This window comes from Chaetodon auriga, chromosome 16, assembly GCF_051107435.1.
Source record: "Chaetodon auriga isolate fChaAug3 chromosome 16, fChaAug3.hap1, whole genome shotgun sequence".
In the NCBI taxonomy this organism is placed as follows: domain Eukaryota; kingdom Metazoa; phylum Chordata; class Actinopteri; order Chaetodontiformes; family Chaetodontidae; genus Chaetodon; species Chaetodon auriga.
In genome coordinates this window covers 13,525,380-13,543,966 of record NC_135089.1, presented here as the reverse complement: position 1 = coordinate 13,543,966, position 18,587 = coordinate 13,525,380, and the positions used below count along the sequence as shown (strand labels likewise).

General features: G+C 40.6%; 1 protein-coding gene across 1 annotated transcript; it reads left to right on the top strand.

Moving 5' to 3' along the window:
* The first annotated feature begins 1,470 nt into the window (after positions 1-1,470).
* On the top strand, positions 1,471-17,772 carry LOC143333476 (immunoglobulin gamma-1 heavy chain-like). Its single transcript, XM_076751522.1, has 8 exons — positions 1,471-1,519; positions 1,607-1,810; positions 8,161-8,266; positions 14,173-14,228; positions 15,026-15,337; positions 16,352-16,660; positions 16,790-17,110; positions 17,249-17,772. The coding sequence occupies exons 1-8, from the start codon at positions 1,471-1,473 to the stop codon at positions 17,638-17,640; spliced, it is 1,749 nt and encodes a 582-aa protein (XP_076607637.1). The 3' UTR covers positions 17,641-17,772.
* The last annotated feature ends 815 nt before the right edge of the window (positions 17,773-18,587 follow it).

The window sequence follows — 18,587 nt, the reverse complement described above, 5'->3', positions numbered from 1 at the left end:
GCAGATGCAAGTTGTTGGAAGAGGCTGGAGGTGGAGGTTTCACCTGCAGTTATCTGCCAGAATCTGCAGGCATATGTCAGTCCTACAGGATGCTGAGAGAACCTATAGGTAGAAGTTTAATACCAACCATGTTCTCTCATAGCACACCCACTGTTCACTGCTATGACACTGATTCAATATTCAACATGTTTTCCTCCACAGGTGTGAAGTGTGATCAGGTGACACAGCCAGCCTCTGTGACTGTGCAGCCAGGTCAACGTCTGACCATCACCTGTCAGGTCTCTCATTCTGTTAGCAGCTACCACACAGCTTGGATCAGACAGCCTGCAGGGAAAGAACTGGAGTGGATTGGAAGCAAATATACTGGAGCTTCATTCTACAAAGATTCACTGAAGAACAAGTTCAGCATTGACTTAGACTCCTCCAGCAACACAGTGACTCTAAACGGACAGAATGTGCAGCCTGAAGACACTGCTGTGTATTACTGTGCCAGAGAGCCACAATAACACAAACCGCCAGCAGACATGAATAAAAACCCCTCAGTACTGATCACTGCTACACTGACAATGCACAAATGTACTTGTCCTTTAAACCAGATAATGTTGGCAGTTGGCAGTTTCACTACTTTTGACAAATGATGATTTATAAATTTCTGCAGCTGAACTCAGATGAGAGAGAAGGAATAATCTTTGGTAATAACCACCTAATAAGCAAACTTGCAACCAAGAGACAATCTACAGCCAGAAATCAAGATATCACATTCAATTTACATCTGAGCTTCCAACCACATGTCAACAATTTCATAAACATATCTGAAACACAAAATTCAAACTAAGTAGATTTAAATAAATTTTCATGCCTGGACTATTGCAACGCAAGATTTTGTGTCATGATAATTCAGTTGCGGTTATGTTTATTGTTGTTTGTTGGATGATGACCTGATCTACTTCAACCACAAAATTCAATCCAAGTAGGTTTTAAATTTAGAGTTGCCTAAATCAAATTTAACTGGCTGCCATCACAACTCCTACTTTATTGTTTCTCAAGACCAACAAAGGGGTTTTTCTTTCTCCTGATGTCCTGAAGATGGTCTGACTTATGAGCACTTTGTGAGAAAATAATTTCTCTATGATACTGTAGTTCAGTAATAACCATTAATGCAAAATGTATAAATGATGTCAAAGTCATCATATGATGCAGACTGTCGTAACAGTGAAGTACAGCCTTCTTGAATAATATGTTTGTCAACCTGTGGCACAAATTATACTGAAACATGTCAGAGGGACTCTTGGAGGAATGACTGATGTACAGTAAACACTCATTCTGCACTTTCATCAAACAGTAACTGAGATCCAAGTCAAATCCACTTCCACACTGTGAGGAGGAGTCAATGCAAAACTCACATGTCTTCCACCTCTACTTATCTGACTGCAGAGAGGAGGACAGAGAACAGTGGACACACAGTTTAACATGATGGACTATAGGACAGGACTGCTGCTTTTAACTCTCTGCTGGGCAGGTGAAGATCTACACTGATCTTAATCTAATATAGCTTTTATTTGTGTCATCAGCTTATTTCACTTGATGTTTTTATTCCTCTTGACAGGTGTTGATGGTCAGACTCTGACACAATCTGAACCAGCGGTTAAAAGGCCTGGAGAATCTCACAGATTGACCTGTACAGGCTCTGGATTCACATTCAGTGACCACGCTATGAACTGGGTCAGACAGGCTCCTGGAAAAGGACCGGAGTGGATCGCTTTCATAAGCAGTGGCAGCAGCGAGATCTACTACTCTGAGTCAGTGAAAGGCCGGTTTACCATCTCCAAAGACAACAGCAGACAGCAGCTGTATCTGCAGATGAACAGTCTGAAGACTGAAGACTCTGCTGAAATCATTGTCCAGATATTTCTCAGTCGCTTTGGTACATTTCTCAGATCAGAATTGAAATTCTCAAAACTACTTGTTCAATCTTCACATCATTGTGAAACTTGTGCACATCAAAAAGCAGTTTCTCATTTCTTGGAACAAGTTCTAAATGCTTTGGTACATCCATGCAAATGATTATGTACAATTGTCTGCTGTCTCCATTGTCAATTGCTCATGTCATGTTGATCAAAATGCATTATAATGGGTCTCTGTTGAATAGTCTCACCCCCCACAACATTTAGGCATTAGTTCATCGCATAAGTCTTTCCACGCAAAATGGTTGAACAAACTGTCATAATATGTCAAGCAAATTTTTATACATTTCCATTCGACTTCTTTTCTAAATCTGTCCTGAATTGGTAAACTGCTCCCAGGATAAGCTTCACTTTCTCTAATGAAGGGACATTTGTGGAACGTCAGGAGGTATAGGAAGACTGCACTGTAACTCCTACAGCACTGCATGTACAGTTGTCCCTAAGGAGACTGTCCTATGTTCACATGTCTACTTTAATTTTTTTTTTTTCTTTGTGCTATGCAGTGCTGTCTTTTCCTTTCTGTATCGCAATGACATGGTCTGTCAACAAATTACAGTACAAACAGTGACAGCATAAATGTGAATCTTGTCCAGTCTCTTGCAATCAATCTCCCACATACACTAAGGTGTAACTCACAGTTTACAATAATTGTCACCAAAACTTTATCCATAGTTTACATCAGAACATCCCTCCGGAGTACACTGTTATATTGACAACATGACTCAGCAATTTGACTGTCTTATCCGCACACATTGACACAAGGACTTGTCATTCTGATGGCACTGACATGCTCATTGACACAGATATTTACTGTTGAGAGGTGAATTAAGGATTTTGAGCAAGAAACTGCCTTCCACAGGTGTGAAGTGTGAACAGTTGACACAGCCAGCCTCTGTGACTGTGCAGCCAGGTCAACGTCCGACCATCACCTGTCAGGTCTCTTATTATGTTAGCAGCTACTTCACAGCTTGGTTCAGTCAGCCTGCAGGGAAAGAACTGGAGTGGATGAGTCTTGACACAACCGTCAAAGATTCACTGAAGAACAAGTTCAGTATTGACTCAGACTCCTCCAGCAACACAGTGACTCTAAACGGACAGAATGTGCAGCCTGAAGACACTGCTGTGTATTACTGTGCCAGAGAGCCACAATAACACAAACCATCAGCAGACATGAATAAAAACCCCTCAGTGCCTATCACTGCTTCACTGACAATGCACAAATGTACTTGTCCCATCAACCACATAATGTTGGCATTTTAATGAAGTGTTTCACTTCTATTGAGAAATGATGATTTATAACTTTCTGCAGCTGAAATCAGACAAGACAGAAGTCACAATCTTTGGTCATGACCACCAAGCAAGCAAACTTGCAACCAAGAGAAAATCTACAGCCAGAAATCTAGACATCACATTAAATTTGCATCTGAGCTTCCAATCACATGTCAACAATCTCATGCACATATCTCAAATAAAAATTCCAAACTAAATAGGTTTAAAATTCAGAGTTGCCTAAATCAAATTTAACTGGCTGGTATCACAACTTTATTGTTTCTTGAGACCAACAAAGGGGTTTTTCTTTCTCCTGATGTCCTGAAGATGGTCCGACTTATGAGCACATTGTGAGAAAATTATTTTTCTATTAAACTGTAGTTCAGTAATAGCATTTATTGCAAAATGTATAAACATGTCAAAGTCATCACATGATGCAGACTGTCGTAACAGTGAAGCACAACCTTCTTGAAAAATATGTTTGTCAAACTGTGACACAAATTATACTGAAACATGTCAGAGGGACTCTTGGAGGAATGACTGATGTACAGTAAACATTCATTCTGCAGTTTCATCAAACAGTAACTGAGATCCAAGTCAAATCCACTTCCACACTGTGAGGAGGAGTCAATGCAAAACTCACATGTCTTCCACCTCTACTTATCTGACTGCAGAGAGGAGGACAGAGAACAGTGGACACACAGTTTAACATGATGGACTATAGGACAGGACTGCTGCTTTTAACTCTCTGCTGGGCAGGTGAAGATCTACACTGATCTTAATCTAATATAGCTTTTATTTGTGTCATCACCTTATTTCACTTGATGTTTTTATTCCTCTTGACAGGTGTTGATGGTCAGACTCTGACAGAATCTGAACCAGCGGATAAAAGGTCTGGAGAATCTCACAGATTGACCTGTACAGGCTCTGGATTCACATTCAGCAGCCACTGGATGCACTGGGTCAGACAGGCTCCTGGACAAGGACTGGAGTGGATTGCTTACATAAGCACTGGCAGTGGTAGCACCACCTACTACTCTGAGTCAGTGAAAGGCCGCTTTACCATCTCCAGAGACGACAGCAGACAGCAGCTGTATCTGCAGATGAACAGTCTGAAGACTGAAGATTCTGCTGTAATCATAGATATGAAAGAAGATACACTACATGTACATGTTTCAGCCTCATTAATGTTTATATTGTTTGGTGTCTAAAGTCAGTCACACTACATGAGTATAAAATAATCTTGCAGTTCCTTTAATATACGTTAAATGACAGTCAGTGTCAAGCTTTATGAGATTTTGTCTGCTAAGACTTGATATCATGCTGTCAGCTGCAGCAGAAGAAGAGAAGCTCCATCAGATCACCTTCAACATCAACAATGTTCTCTGTAGCTGGATCCTGTGAGTCTCACTGAGGCAGAGACACTGACAGTCTGATCACAGCACACCCACTGTTCACTGCTATGACACTGATTCAATATTCAACATGTTTTCCTTCTCAGATGTGAAGTGTGAACAGTTGACACAGCCAGCCTCTGTGACTGTGCAGCCAGGTCAACGTCTGACCATCACCTGTCACGTCTCTTATACTGTTAGCAGCTACCACACAGCTTGGATCAGACAGCCTGCAGGGAAAGAACTGGAGTGGATTGGGCATGCAGCTGTTGGACACACCACACTCTACGAAGATTCACTGAAGAACAAGTTCAGTATCAGCTTAGACTCTTCCAGTAAGACAGTGACTCTAAACGGACAGAATGTGCAGCCTGAAGACACTGCTGTGTATTACTGTGCCAGAGATCCACAATAACACAAACCAAAAGTAGATGTGAACAAAAACCCCTCAGTACCTATCACTGCTACACTGACAATGCACAAATGTATTTGCCTTATAAACCAGATAATGTTGGCAGTTTCACTTCTATTGAGAAATGATGATTTATAACAAACAGTCATAACAGTGAAGCACAACCTTCCTGAACAATGTGTTTGTCAACCTGTGACACAAATTATACTGAAACATGTCAGAGGGACTCTTGGAGGAATGACTGATGTACAGTAAACATTCATTCTGCACTTTCATCAAACAGTAACTGAGATCCAAGTCAAATCCACTTCCACACTGTGAGGAGGAGTCAATGCAAAACTCACATGTCTTCTACCTCTACTTATCTGACTGCAGAGAGGAGGACAGAGAACAGTGGACACACAGTTTAACATGATGGACTATAGGACAGGACTGCTGCTTTTAACTCTCTGCTGGGCAGGTGAAGATCTACACTGATCTTAATCTAATATAGCTTTTATTTGTGTCATCAGCTTATTTCACTTGATGTTTTTATTCCTCTTAACAGGTGTTGATGGTCAGACTCTGACACAATCTGAACCAGTGGTTAAAAGGTCTGGAGAATCTCACAGATTGACCTGCACAGCCTCTGGATTCACATTCAGTGACTACAGCATGCACTGGATCAGACAGGCTCCTGGAAAAGGACCGGAGTGGATTGCTTACATCAACAGTGGCAGTAGCGACATCTACTACTCTGAGTCAGTGCAAGGCCGGTTTACCATCTCCAAAGACGACAGCAGACAGCAGCTGTATCTGCAGATGAACAGTCTGAAGACTGAAGATTCTGCTGAAATCGTTGTCCAGATATGAATAAAAGTACACTACATGTACATATTTCAGCCACATTAATGTTTCCATTGTTTGGCCTCTAAAGTCAGTCACAGTATGGGAGTATAAAATAATGTTGCAGTTCCTTTGATAAACACTAAATGACAGTCAGTCTCACGTTTCTCTCTCATCTGTCACGATAAGGAGACTTTCATATCTGCCCATAAAAATAGCCTGCAACTTTTGTTTTTAACAAGCTAGATTTGACCATCAATAATTTTGTTCACATGTCACGAACAATAATCACAGAGACGTCAGTGCTGCTGTTTGTTCAACACAGCTGTACATACTGTATGTAGTTTCTCTCCTCTGACTGTATTAAATACTTGTAGTTGACTTCATTAAATACATGTAGTCACTGCACAGCATCAAATTTGACAGTTTAATTTAGTCAAACTATTTCATCCATTCACAAATGCAATCCACACTTCTGCAGGTGGAGGCTTTAACAGCAAGTTGCTGGCAGAGACTGAAGGTGGTGGCTTCTGTTGTCCGCAAGACTCAGCAGATGCAAGTTGTTGGAAGAGGCTGGAGGTGGAGGTTTCACCTGCAGTTATCTGTCAGAATCTGCAGGCACATGTCAGTCCTGCAGGATGCTGAGAGAACCTATAGGTGGAAGTTCAATACCAACCATGTTCTCTGTAGCTCTGCTGCTGCTGGATCCTGTGAATCTCACTGAGGCAGAGACACTGACAGTCTGATCACAGCACACCCACTGTTCACTGCTATGACACTGATTCAATATTCAACATGTTTTCCTCCACAGGTGTGAAGTGTGAACAGTTGACACAGCCAGCCTCTGTGACTGTGCAGCCAGGTCAACGTCTGACCATCACCTGTCAGGTCTCTTATTCTGTTAGCGACGACTACACAGCTTGGTTCAGACAGCCTGCAGGGAAAGGACTGGAGTGGATTGGAGCTGCATCTTTTGGATACACCACATTCTACAAAGATTCACTGAAGAACAAGTTCAGTATTGACTCAGACTCCTCCAGCAACACAGTGACTCTAAACGGACAGAATGTGCAGCCTGAAGACACTGCTGTGTATTACTGTGCCAGAGAGCCACAATAACACAAACCAAAAGTAGATGTGAACAAAAACCCCTCAGTACCTATCACTGCTACACTGACAATGCACAAATGTACTTGTCTATTAAACCAGATAATGTCGACAGTTTAATGAAGTGCTTCACTTCTATTGAGAAATGATGATTTGTAACTTTCTGCAGCTGAACTCAGACAAGACAGAAGTCACAATCTTTAGTCATGTCCACCTACTAAGCAAGCTTTTAACCAAGAGAAAATCTACAGCTAGAAATCTAGACATCACATTCAATTTGCAACTGAGCTTCCAACCACATGTCAACAATCTCAGACACATATCTCAAATAAAAAATTCAAACTTATTAGGTTTAAATTTTGGAGTTGCCTAAATCAAATTTAACTGGCTGGTATCACAACTCCTACATTAGTGTTTCTCAGGACCAACAAAGGGGTTTTTCTTTCTCCTGATGTCCTGAAGATGGTCTGACTTATGAGCACATTGTGAGAAAAGAATTTTTCTATTATACTGCAGTTCAGTAATAGCCACTTATTGCAAAATGTATAAAAATGTCAAAGTCATCACATGATGCAGACTGTCGTAACAGTGAAGCACAACCTTCTTGAAAAATATGTTTGTCAACCTGTGACACAAATTATACTGAAACATGTCAGAGAGACTCTTGGAGGATTGACTGATGTACAGTAAACATTCATTCTGCAGTTTCATCAAACAGTAACTGAGATCCAAGTCAAATCCAGTTCCACACTGTGAGGAGGAGTCAATGCAAAACTCACATGTCTTCCACCTCTACTTATCTGACTGCAGAGAGGAGGACAGAGAACAGTGGACACACAGTTTAACATGATGGACTATAGGACAGGACTGCTGCTTTTAACTCTCTGCTGGGCAGGTGAAGATCTACACTGATCTGAATCTAATATAGCTTTTATTTGTGTCATCAGCTTATTTCACTTGATGTTTTTATTCCTCTTGACAGGTGTTGATGGTGTGACTCTGACACAATCTGAAGCAGTGGTTAAAAGGTCTGGAGAATCTCACAGATTGACCTGTACAGCCTCTGGATTCACATTCAGTGACTATGGCATGCAATGGGTCAGACAGGCTCCTGGAAAAGGACTGGAGTGGGTCGCTTACATCAGTTATGGTGGTGGTAGCAGCATATGGTACTCTGAGTCAGTGAAAGGCCGGTTTACCATCTCCAGAGACGACAGCAGACAGCAGCTGTATCTGCAGATGAACAGTCTGAAGACTGAAGATTCTGCTGTTTATTACTGCCCAGATATGAATAAAAGATATACTACATGTACATATTTCAGCCACATTAATGTTTATATTGTTTGACCTCTAAAGTCAGTCACAATATTGCAGTGTAAAATAATGTTCCAGTTCCTTTGATAAATAGTAAATGAAAGTCAGTGTAAAGTTTTGTGAGATTTTGTCTGCTAGGCATTTGTCTGCTATCAAGACTTGATATCATGCTGTCTGGATGACCTGCTCAACAGTTTCATTTCTATTGCAAATTAAAATGTCCATCAAAAATAGCCTGCAACTTCTGAGGCAAGCTTTCTTCCTGAATCTGCAGGTGACGGTTGCAGTGGATACTGAATGCAGAGGTAGGTGGAGGTTCAGGTCTCAGCTGTCTGCTAGAATTTGCAAATGCAGGAATCTTCAGGATGTTGGCAGATGTTGTGGGTGAAGGTTCTGCTCTCAGCCCTCAGGAACAGGAAAAGTAAATATTCTGCTGGTCTGACTGTACATGACAATGGTTCCAATCTCAATTTTGTCAGATCTTGTCTGCTATAAAGAAGAGAAGCTCCATCAGATCACCTTCAACATCAACAATGTTCTCTGTAGCTGGATCCTGTGAGTCTCACTGAGGCAGAGACACTGACAGTCTGATCACAGCACACCCACTGTTCACTGCTATGACACTGATTCAGTATTCAACATGTTTTCCTCCACAGGTGTGAAGTGTGATCAGTTGACACAGCCAGCCTCTGTGACTGTGCAGCCAGGTCAACGTCTGACCATCACCTGTCAGGTCTCTTATTCTGTTAGCAGCGACTACACAGCTTGGATCAGACAGCCTGCAGGGAAAGGACTGGAGTGGATTGGACATGCAGCTGTTGGACACACCACACTCTACGAAGATTCACTGAAGAACAAGTTCAGTATCAGCTTAGACTCCTCCAGTAAGACAGTGACTCTAAACGGACAGAATGTGCAGCCTGAAGACACTGCTGTGTATTACTGTGCCAGAGAGCCACAATAACACAAACCACCAGCAGAGCTGAACAAAAACCCCTCAGTGCCTATCACTGCTTCACTGACAATTCACAAATGTACTTGTCCTTTCAAATGGATAGTGTTGGCAGTTGGCAGTTGGCAGTTTCACTTCCATTGAGAAATGATGATTTGTAACTTTCTGCAGCTGAACTCAGACAAGACAGAAGTCATAATCTTTGGTCATGACCACCAAGGAAGCAAACTTGTAACCAAGAGAAAATCTACAGCCAGAAATCTAGACATCACATTCAATTTGTAACTGAGCTTCGAACCACATGTCAACAATGTCAAACAGAAAAATTCAAACTAAATAGATTTAAAAATTAAGAGTTAACTAAATCAAATTTAACTGGATGCCATCACAACTCCTACATTGTTGTTTCTCAAGACCAACAAAGGGGTTTTTCTTTCTCCTGATTTCCTGAAGATGGTCTGACTTATGAGCACATTGTGAGAAAATTATTTTTCTATTAAACTGTAGTTCAGTAATAGCCACTGATTGCAAAATGTATAAACAATGTCAAATGGTCCAAATTACACGGAAACATGTCAGAGGGACTCTTGGGGGAATGACTGATGTACAGTAAGCATTCATTCTGCACTTTCATCAAACAGTAACTGAGATCCAAGTCAAATCCACTTCCACACTGTGAGGAGGAGTCAATGCAAAACTCACATGTCTTCCACCTCTACTTATCTGACTGCAGAGAGGAGGACAGAGAACAGTGGACACACAGTTTAACATGATGGACTATAGGACAGGACTGCTGCTTTTAACTCTCTGCTGGGCAGGTGAAGATCTACACTGATCTTAATCTAATATAGCTTTTATTTGTGTCATCAGCTTATTTCACTTGATGTTTTTATTCCTCTTGACAGGTGTTGATGGTCAGACTCTGACAGAATCTGAACCAGCGGTGAAAAGGCCTGGAGAATCTCACAGATTGACCTGTACAGCCTCTGGATTCTCAATCAGCAGCTACTATATGCACTGGGTCAGACAGGCTCCTGGAAAAGGACTGGAGTGGGTTGCTTACATAGACAGTGGCAGTGGCAGCACCACTTCCTACTCTGAGTCAGTGCAAGGCCGGTTTACCATCTCCAAAGACGACAGCAGACAGCAGCTGTATCTGCAGATGAACAGTCTGAAGACTGAAGATTCTGCTGAAATCGTTGTCCAGATATGAATAAAAATACACTACATTTACATATTTCAGCCACATTAATGTTTCCATTGTTTGGCCTCTAAAGTCAGTCACAGTATGGGAGTGTAAAATAATGTTGAAGTTTTTTTTTAAACACTAAATGACAGTCAGTCTCACATGTCTCTCTCATCTGTCATGATAAGGAGACTTTCATATCTGCCCATAAAAATAGCCTGCAACTTTTCATGCAATTAAGAAAAAGTTTTTAACAAGTTAGATCTGACCATCAATAATTTTGTTCACATGTCACTAACAATACTCACAGAGACGTCAGTGCTGCTGTTTGATCAACACAGCTGTACATACTGTGTGTAGTTTCTCTCCTCTGACTGTATTAAATACTTGTAGTCACTGCACAGCATCAGATTTGACAGTTTTATTTAGTCAAACGATGTCATAAGTTCACAATCCACACTTCTGCAGGTGGAGGCTTTAACAGCAAGTTGCTGACAGAGGCTGTGGATGGAGGATTGGGTTGTGGGTAGTCAAGGCTACAGTTGCAGCTTTGTGGCAGAGACTGAAGGTGGTGGCTTCTGCTGCATCTGTCCATACAAATCTACAAGTGGAGGCAGCAGTGCAGGTTGCTGACAGAGGCTGAATGCAGAGGCTTCGGCTTCTGTTGTCCACAAGAATCAGCAGATGCAAGTTGTTGGAAGTGGCTGGAGGTGGAGGTTTCACCTGCAGTTATCTGCCAGAATCTGCAGGTACATGTCAGTCCTGCAGGATGCTGAGAGAACCGAAAGGTGGAAGTCTTGGCTAAGCTGTCTGCTAGAATTTGCAAATGCAGCAATCTTCAGTATGTTGGCAGATGTTATGGGTGAAGTTTCTGCTCTCAGCCCTCAGAAACAGGAAAAGTAAATATTCTGCTGATCTGACTGTAAATGACACTGGTTCCAATCTCAATTTTCTCAGATTTTGTCTGCTATACTTTTGGTGGCTTTAAAGACTTGATATTAGGCTGTCAGTTACAGGAGAAGAAAAGAAGCTCCATCAGATCACCTTCAACATCAACCATGTTCTCTGTAGCTCTGCTGACTGCTGGATCCTGTGAGTCTCACTGAGGCAGAGACACTGACAGTCTGATCACAGCACACCCACTGTTCACTGCTATGACACTGATTCAATATTCAACATGTTGTCCTCCACAGGTGTGAAGTGTGAACAGTTGACACAGCCAGCCTCTGTGACTGTGCAGCCAGGTCAACGTCTGACCATCACCTGTCAGGTCTCTTATTCTGTTAGCAACCGCTACACAGGTTGGATCAGACAGCCTGCAGGGAAAGGATGGGGGGAATTGGAATGAGATGTGTTGGATGCAACACATACTTCAAAGATTCACTGGAGAACAAGTTCAGCATTGACTTAGACTCTTCCAGCAACACAGTGACTCTAAACGGACAGAATGTGCAGCCTGAAGACACTGCTGCGTATTACTGTGCCAGAGAGCCACAACAACACAAACCATCAGCAGAGCTGAACAACAAGCCATTTGGTCATGACCACCTAACAAGCAAATTTTCATGCCTGGACTATTGCAATGCAAGATTTTGTTTCATGATAATTCAGTTGCAGTTATGTTTAATATTGTCCGTTGGATGATGACCTGATCTACTTCAAAAGCAAAATTCAAACTAAATATGTTTCAAATATAAAGTTGCTTAAATCAAATTTAACTGGCTGCCATCACAACTCCTACTTTATTGTTCCTCAAGATGAACAAAGGGGTTTTCCTTTCTCCTGATGTCCTGAAGATGGTCTGACTTATGAGCACATTGTGAGAAAATTATTTTTCTATTATAGTGTAGTTCAGTAATAGCCACTTATTGCAAAATGTATAAACATGTCAAAGTCATCAAATGATGCAGACTGTTGTAACAGTGAAGCACAATCTTCTTGAATAATGTGTTTGTCAACCTGTGACACAAATTATACTGAAACATGTCAGAGGGACTCTTGGAGGAATGACTGATGTACAGTAAACATTCATTCTGCACTTTCATCAAACAGTAACTGAGATCCAAGTCAAATCCACTTCCACACTGTGAGGAGGAGTCAATGCAAAACTCACATGTCTTCCACCTCTACTTATCTGACTGCAGAGAGGAGGACAGAGAACAGTGGACACACAGTTTAACATGATGGACTATAGGACAGGACTGCTGCTTTTAACTCTCTGCTGGGCAGGTGAAGATCTACACTGATCTGAATCTAATATAGCTTTTATTTGTGTCATCAGCTTATTTCACTTGATGTTTTTATTCCTCTTGACAGGTGTTGATGGTCAGACTCTGACACAATCTGAACCAGTGGATAAAAGGTCTGGAGAATCTCACAGATTGACCTGTACAGGCTCTGGATTCACATTCAGTCAGTACGCTATGAACTGGGTCAGACAGGCTCCTGGAAAAGGACTGGAGTGGATTGCTGCCATTTATGACAGCAGCTACATCTTCTACTCTGAGTCAGTGAAAGGCCGGTTTACCATCTCCAAAGACAACAGCAAACAGCAGGTGTATCTGCAGATGAACAGTCTGAAGACTGAAGATTCTGCTGAAATCATTGTCCAGATATGAATAAAATATATACTACATCAAGTCACCGTAACTTCTGGTGAGTAATAATCGAATATATTCTGAGCGAATTATATTCCATGTTTATCCATTTTATTATGAAATTTCTGTTGGTTTATAAAGAATTTAAATTGAGATGTAATTTGAAGCAGAAACCAACAATCTGTGCAAAAGTTAGTTATATACAGCAGTTTTCTGAGTGAAAGCAATAATTTATTAGCCGATAAAAGATGTAAGGTATTTTTGTACATAAGTCCTATTGCAAAGGAACAATGGTGACCGTCACATCAGGTAAAATCAGCTTTTCTCGTCTTTCTGTGGAAAATGTGGTAATTTCATTGTTTTCTGTGGTATATTTCGACCTGAGTGGCATCAGAGGCATCTTTAAGGTGCTAGTTTTTGTATGTTGGATGTGTTGACATAAGACACTGTGACTATGTTTTTGACTACTGGGGAAAAGGCACGATGGTCACCGTTACATCAGGTAAGACGAAATTCTAATTTTTTCTCGAACGTAAACGTTTTGATTTAAAAACAGTTTTAGGATCTTTTAAGAAATCCAGTCGCGATTTTGTTTCTTCATTGCTGGAATACTGTGTGTTCAATGCGTCACATCCAGTCGACTCAATTGAGTCTTTGGGGGGGTGGAAAATCGTTTTTTGGGTCCATCTTCTGAATCCTTATCTGCAAAAAGAGAGGAAATTGTGCAGAAGTGGGTAGATTGTCCAAAAAAGAACCTGTCATGGAAAGTGTAGATATCTGGGAACAGGTTTTTGTATGCAGTGGTTCATAGTTTGTTTAACTGTGACTACGCTTTTGACTACTGGGGAAAAGGCACGATGGTCACCGTCACCTCAGGTATGTCGTTTTAATATTTCTGATGGCAGAATACAATTCCTGATCACATTTTTAAAATAGATTTCATCGTTTTCACGCTGTCGTCTTATCACCGACCAACAGTATTTTGTAGTCTGGCAAAAAAGAGAGCGATGTGAATGGTTTAAAACTCCTGGCTGTGTGGTTCGGTTGTAAATGAAGTGTATGTTTTAGTTTGATTTTAACTGTCAGACATGAAGTCATGGGACATCAGAGTGATGAGTTTTTGTAAGAAGGGTTAATTGGCTTTCTTAACTGTGACAACTGGGCTTTCGACCACTGGGGGAAAGGCACGATGGTCACAGTGACATCAGGTAAGATTTCTACCATTTGAAATTTACTGCAGGGTATTTTTCATACTGTAAATATCCTGTTTAAATTATTCTCTAACGTCTCATGTCATGTGCCACTTCAAAAGTAAACTTAATAGTGTAAAAAGTCAAACGGGGGATATTCTCAGTCAGATTCACTGGGGGATATTTATGGTTCCTGTCGTTTGGGTAATTTAAGTGGATTTTACAACCGGGATCAGTTCAGTGTTGAGGTCGGCTGTTTGCGCTCGCATTAGTAGATGGAAACTTTTCATAGAACAGCTAAATAGATTGAGCACTGTGTTACTACGATGCTTTTGACTATTGGTGGGGAAACTGGTACAACGGTCACTGTTTCATCAGGTAAGAACACGCTTTAACCTCACACAAAATCTAATCTAATCTAACCTCCACGGCTTCTTTCCTTAAATTTAAAGGAATGCTAATGATTATTGTCAAAGTTGTGAATTTAAAGAAATGGTTGGTTTATTGACTATCAAATTCACGTATATAATGACAAACTACCGCGGGTCATATTGTCCAGGGAGGTAAACCTTTGCGCGAATGAAAACGTGAAATAATGTGATCGGGAAATATAAAGATGTGCGTAAAGACGGCACTGGAGATCTCCACATCCAACATACTAAAAACTGATGCCTTCATTGATGTGCTTCTCGACACTATTCATCAATTAAAATGACTTCTCTCTATTTTAATTTTTGCTTGGTGAAAAATGTGTGTTATGTTGAATTCTGTTTTTATTTTGGTATTATATAACGCGTTTGTTTTTCCTTTCTCAGCCACTCCAACTGCACCAACTGTGTTTCCTCTGGTACAATGTGGTTCTGGGATTGGAGAGATGGTCACTTTTGGCTGTCTTGCCACCGGCTTCACACCCTCCTCACTGGCCTACAAATGGACCAAAAATGGCGTGACCTGGACAGACTCCATTCAGTATCCTCCAGTTCTGAAAGGCGACTCTTATACAAGTGTCAGTCAAATCCAAGTGAGGAAACAGGACTGGACCGAAGACCACCGTTTCCATTGTGCCGTCTCTCATACAGCGGGAAATAAAGAAGTTGTTATAGGGACCACAGAACCAGGACCATACCGTAAGTCATATATTAACGCATTGTAGTAGTTGGTTTGGATTGTTCAGTATCAGAGTTCAGTATATACTAATAATAATAATAATAATAATAATAATAATAATAATAATAATAGAGTCATAAGTAAGTGTTATTGGTGTTATGTATCTGAAAAAAAATTAATCTTTATTGCTTGGTTTTGAGGGTTTTCCTGAGAAATGTTATCAGAGACAGACCTTATCACACCTTTGAAAATTTATCACAAGCTCCTGTTGAAATGTGTGAACTAAATGTTAAAGATCGCAGCAATTGGTTTCATTTTAGAAAGGATTATACTCCAATCTGTCAGTTAAAATGAACAGAAACACAGAGGAGAGCATAACAAAAAATACAAGTGTTACCAAATCAAATAGCATGACATATCTTGACATGTGTTTTATTTAATAATTGGTTGGCCTGGTGGGCAAACTGAACAGTGCAGTGGAAGAAGAACACTGAAGCTCTCTTGTTCATATTCAGCTGCTGACTCAGTCTATTTTAGTCTTTACTAATATACTCTCTGTCCTCTGCACCTGACCAAGAACATATTATTGCGATGTGTTCTGCTTCTTTTCATCCATCTGCATAATCCCAGTCATGCAGATAGATGAAAAATGTGTGTTGATCATTAACATTCATGCAACAGAATCATTCGTTCGCTTGCCCAATCAATGTATATGCAGAAGTGAGCATTAAAGCTCTGCTGGTCAATTATGTATTTTTCCACTCTTAATGTCCTTTTGACTCTTTCCGCACACTTTAGCAATAAGCCACATTTAGTGTTAAGTTGAGGACCCCAATCATTACATGCATGTGTGTGTGCAGGTTATAAACATACAGTAGTACAGAAAAGTCATGAATTCAGTTTTTATTGTATGTCTGTAGTGAAAGTAGATTACACTGTAGCGCAGTGTTCACCTCTGCTTCTGCATATATATTTATATATATTATTCCCTGCTTCTGCATATATATATATTTGTGTATATGTTTGTTTTTCAGATGACCATATTTGTCTGCCAACTCCGACGGTGTTGGTCTCCTCTGATGAGCAAAAGGCTTCCTTCTCCTGCTTTGTCAAAGATTTTGCACCAGAACGTCATGAGATTAAATGGCTGAAAAATAATGAGGAAATCACCAACAAATTGTACGAGGTCACAACACCTCCTCACAAGAATGGAACAATGTTTAGTGCTGCAAGTTTTCTCGAGGTACCATCCGCTGAGTGGACACAGGACGGCACTACTTTCACATGTCTGTTTGAGGGGCATGCGGGCTCCATGAATTCATCTGTGACCTACACACCAGGGAGTGAGTAGTTTGCTGCTTTTTCTTTAAAAAAGTTTGTAAATTGAATTTCAACTGATGTTGTTTTTTTGTTTTTTTTAATTAATATTTGCTCATTTCTGTCCAATAATTGTCTATTAATTCCTTCCTCAGCATGTCCCGACTATGTTGTACCAAAAGTGGACATAACGATCACTGGTCCCACACTGGAGGACATGTTTTTAAACAGAAAAGGAAAGATTGTATGTGAAGTCAAGGAAAACAGGAAAAGGGTCGGGAGGATTTTCTGGGAGGACGAACATGGAAACGAAATGCTTGGTTCCCCAAAGATGCCTGTTCCAGGAAAAACGAGCACATTCAGCGTTTCGCTTGACATCTCGTATGAGGAATGGAGCCAGGTGATAAAGCGGGTCTGCATCGTCGAACATTCAGAATGGATCGAGCCATTTAAGAAAACCTATGAGAGGAATATTGGTAAGAAAAGCCTGTGTGTAATTCCTCTTATCATGTCATCAAACATGTTATGAGTGTATTTTGTAGCCGATATTGTCTTGAGTGCTGTAGATACTTTTATCTGTGGCAGGAGGCCTAATTGTTCTCTCATGCTTTCAGGAGGAGAGCCTCAGCGTCCTTCAGTGTTTATGCTGCCTCCAGTAGAACATACTAGAAAAGAAACGGTGACCCTGACTTGCTATGTGAAAGACTTCTTCCCTAAGGACGTTTTTGTGTCTTGGCTTGTTGATGACGAGGAAGCAGACTCAAACTATGAGACCCACACCACAGACCCTATACCAAACCATGGATCCTATTCTGTTTATGGCCAGTTATTGCTCAGCCATGAGCAGTGGCAAAAGAAGGACATGGTGTACAGCTGTGTAGTTTACCACGAGTCTATGGTAAACACAACTAAAGCTATCGTCAGGTCCATTGAGCAAAGAACATCTGAGAAAACCAACCTGGTCAACCTCAACATGAACATCCCTGAAACATGCAAGGCTCAGTAGATGTTATTTTGTGTCGCTGTGTCTTCTGCTGTTTGTTGAATGTTTGTTGCTTGTGATGTGACATTGTGTTTGTCTTTTCAATGCAGATTCAAAATCAAAATAAAAAAAGCACTTCGCAACTTTGCTGATGTATGTCGTATGCAGTTCATGTCTTTATTTAACCAGTTTGTTTGAGCTCCATGTTTATTCTAAGTGTCCTGTCACAGTGCTTTCCTAATGCAGCACAAGTTTGGTGTAGATATCAGCTTGTTCGAGTTTAAAGCTCTGTGACAATAACAACATGTCAAACTTTCAACGTCACGTAACTAGAATAAGTCCTCCTCCACCCACTAAATTCAGTAAAAAATTAAGATGAACAGAATCATATTTGTTCATGTTTAATGGAGATGGTGTATTAACACTGTTTGTGTGACTCGTCTTTGTGTATGTGTGCTTCCTCTACTGGGTCTTGCCCCACAAACACAAAACAAATGATTATTTAGGGTTGAACTCCAGCTCTGTGGTCTGTCAAATGATGAATATACTGATTCACGAGTCACAGATGCCACACCAATAATGAGGTCTTTCAATGGCAATTCAGGATCATCAAAGAACATATTATAATTTTATTTAACATTTATCAATATGATAAATATTTTTTAGGAACATGCTAAACTATTAGGCCTTATGCCACAGTTTGCACTGACAACGCAATAAGTAACAAGACATATAACCAGTACTGTTTTTTTGTTTGTTTGTTTGTTTTTTTGACTGACTGACTGATTAAATCTACTCTGACCTGTGAGACTTGAAAATATGTGACCCTACTAAAGGAAGTCAATAGATTTTGTGTCATCACATTGTCATGTGATCTATTGTTCAATTCTGGGTGTGTGTTGTCCCAAATATTAACTGATGAATTTCTGTCACTTCATCCAGAGTGCCTGGACGACCAATACTACTACCAA

Bases quoted from the DNA above. Each gene is read 5' to 3' on its own strand.
- LOC143333476 (XM_076751522.1), top strand. From the start codon at position 1,471: ATGATGGACTATAGGACAGGACTGCTGCTTTTAACTCTCTGCTGGGCA. The intron at 14,229-15,025 runs GTAAGATTTCTA...TTCCTTTCTCAG, and splicing joins GATGGTCACAGTGACATCAG to CCACTCCAACTGCACCAACT. The intron at 16,661-16,789 runs GTGAGTAGTTTG...TTCCTTCCTCAG, and splicing joins TGTGACCTACACACCAGGGA to CATGTCCCGACTATGTTGTA.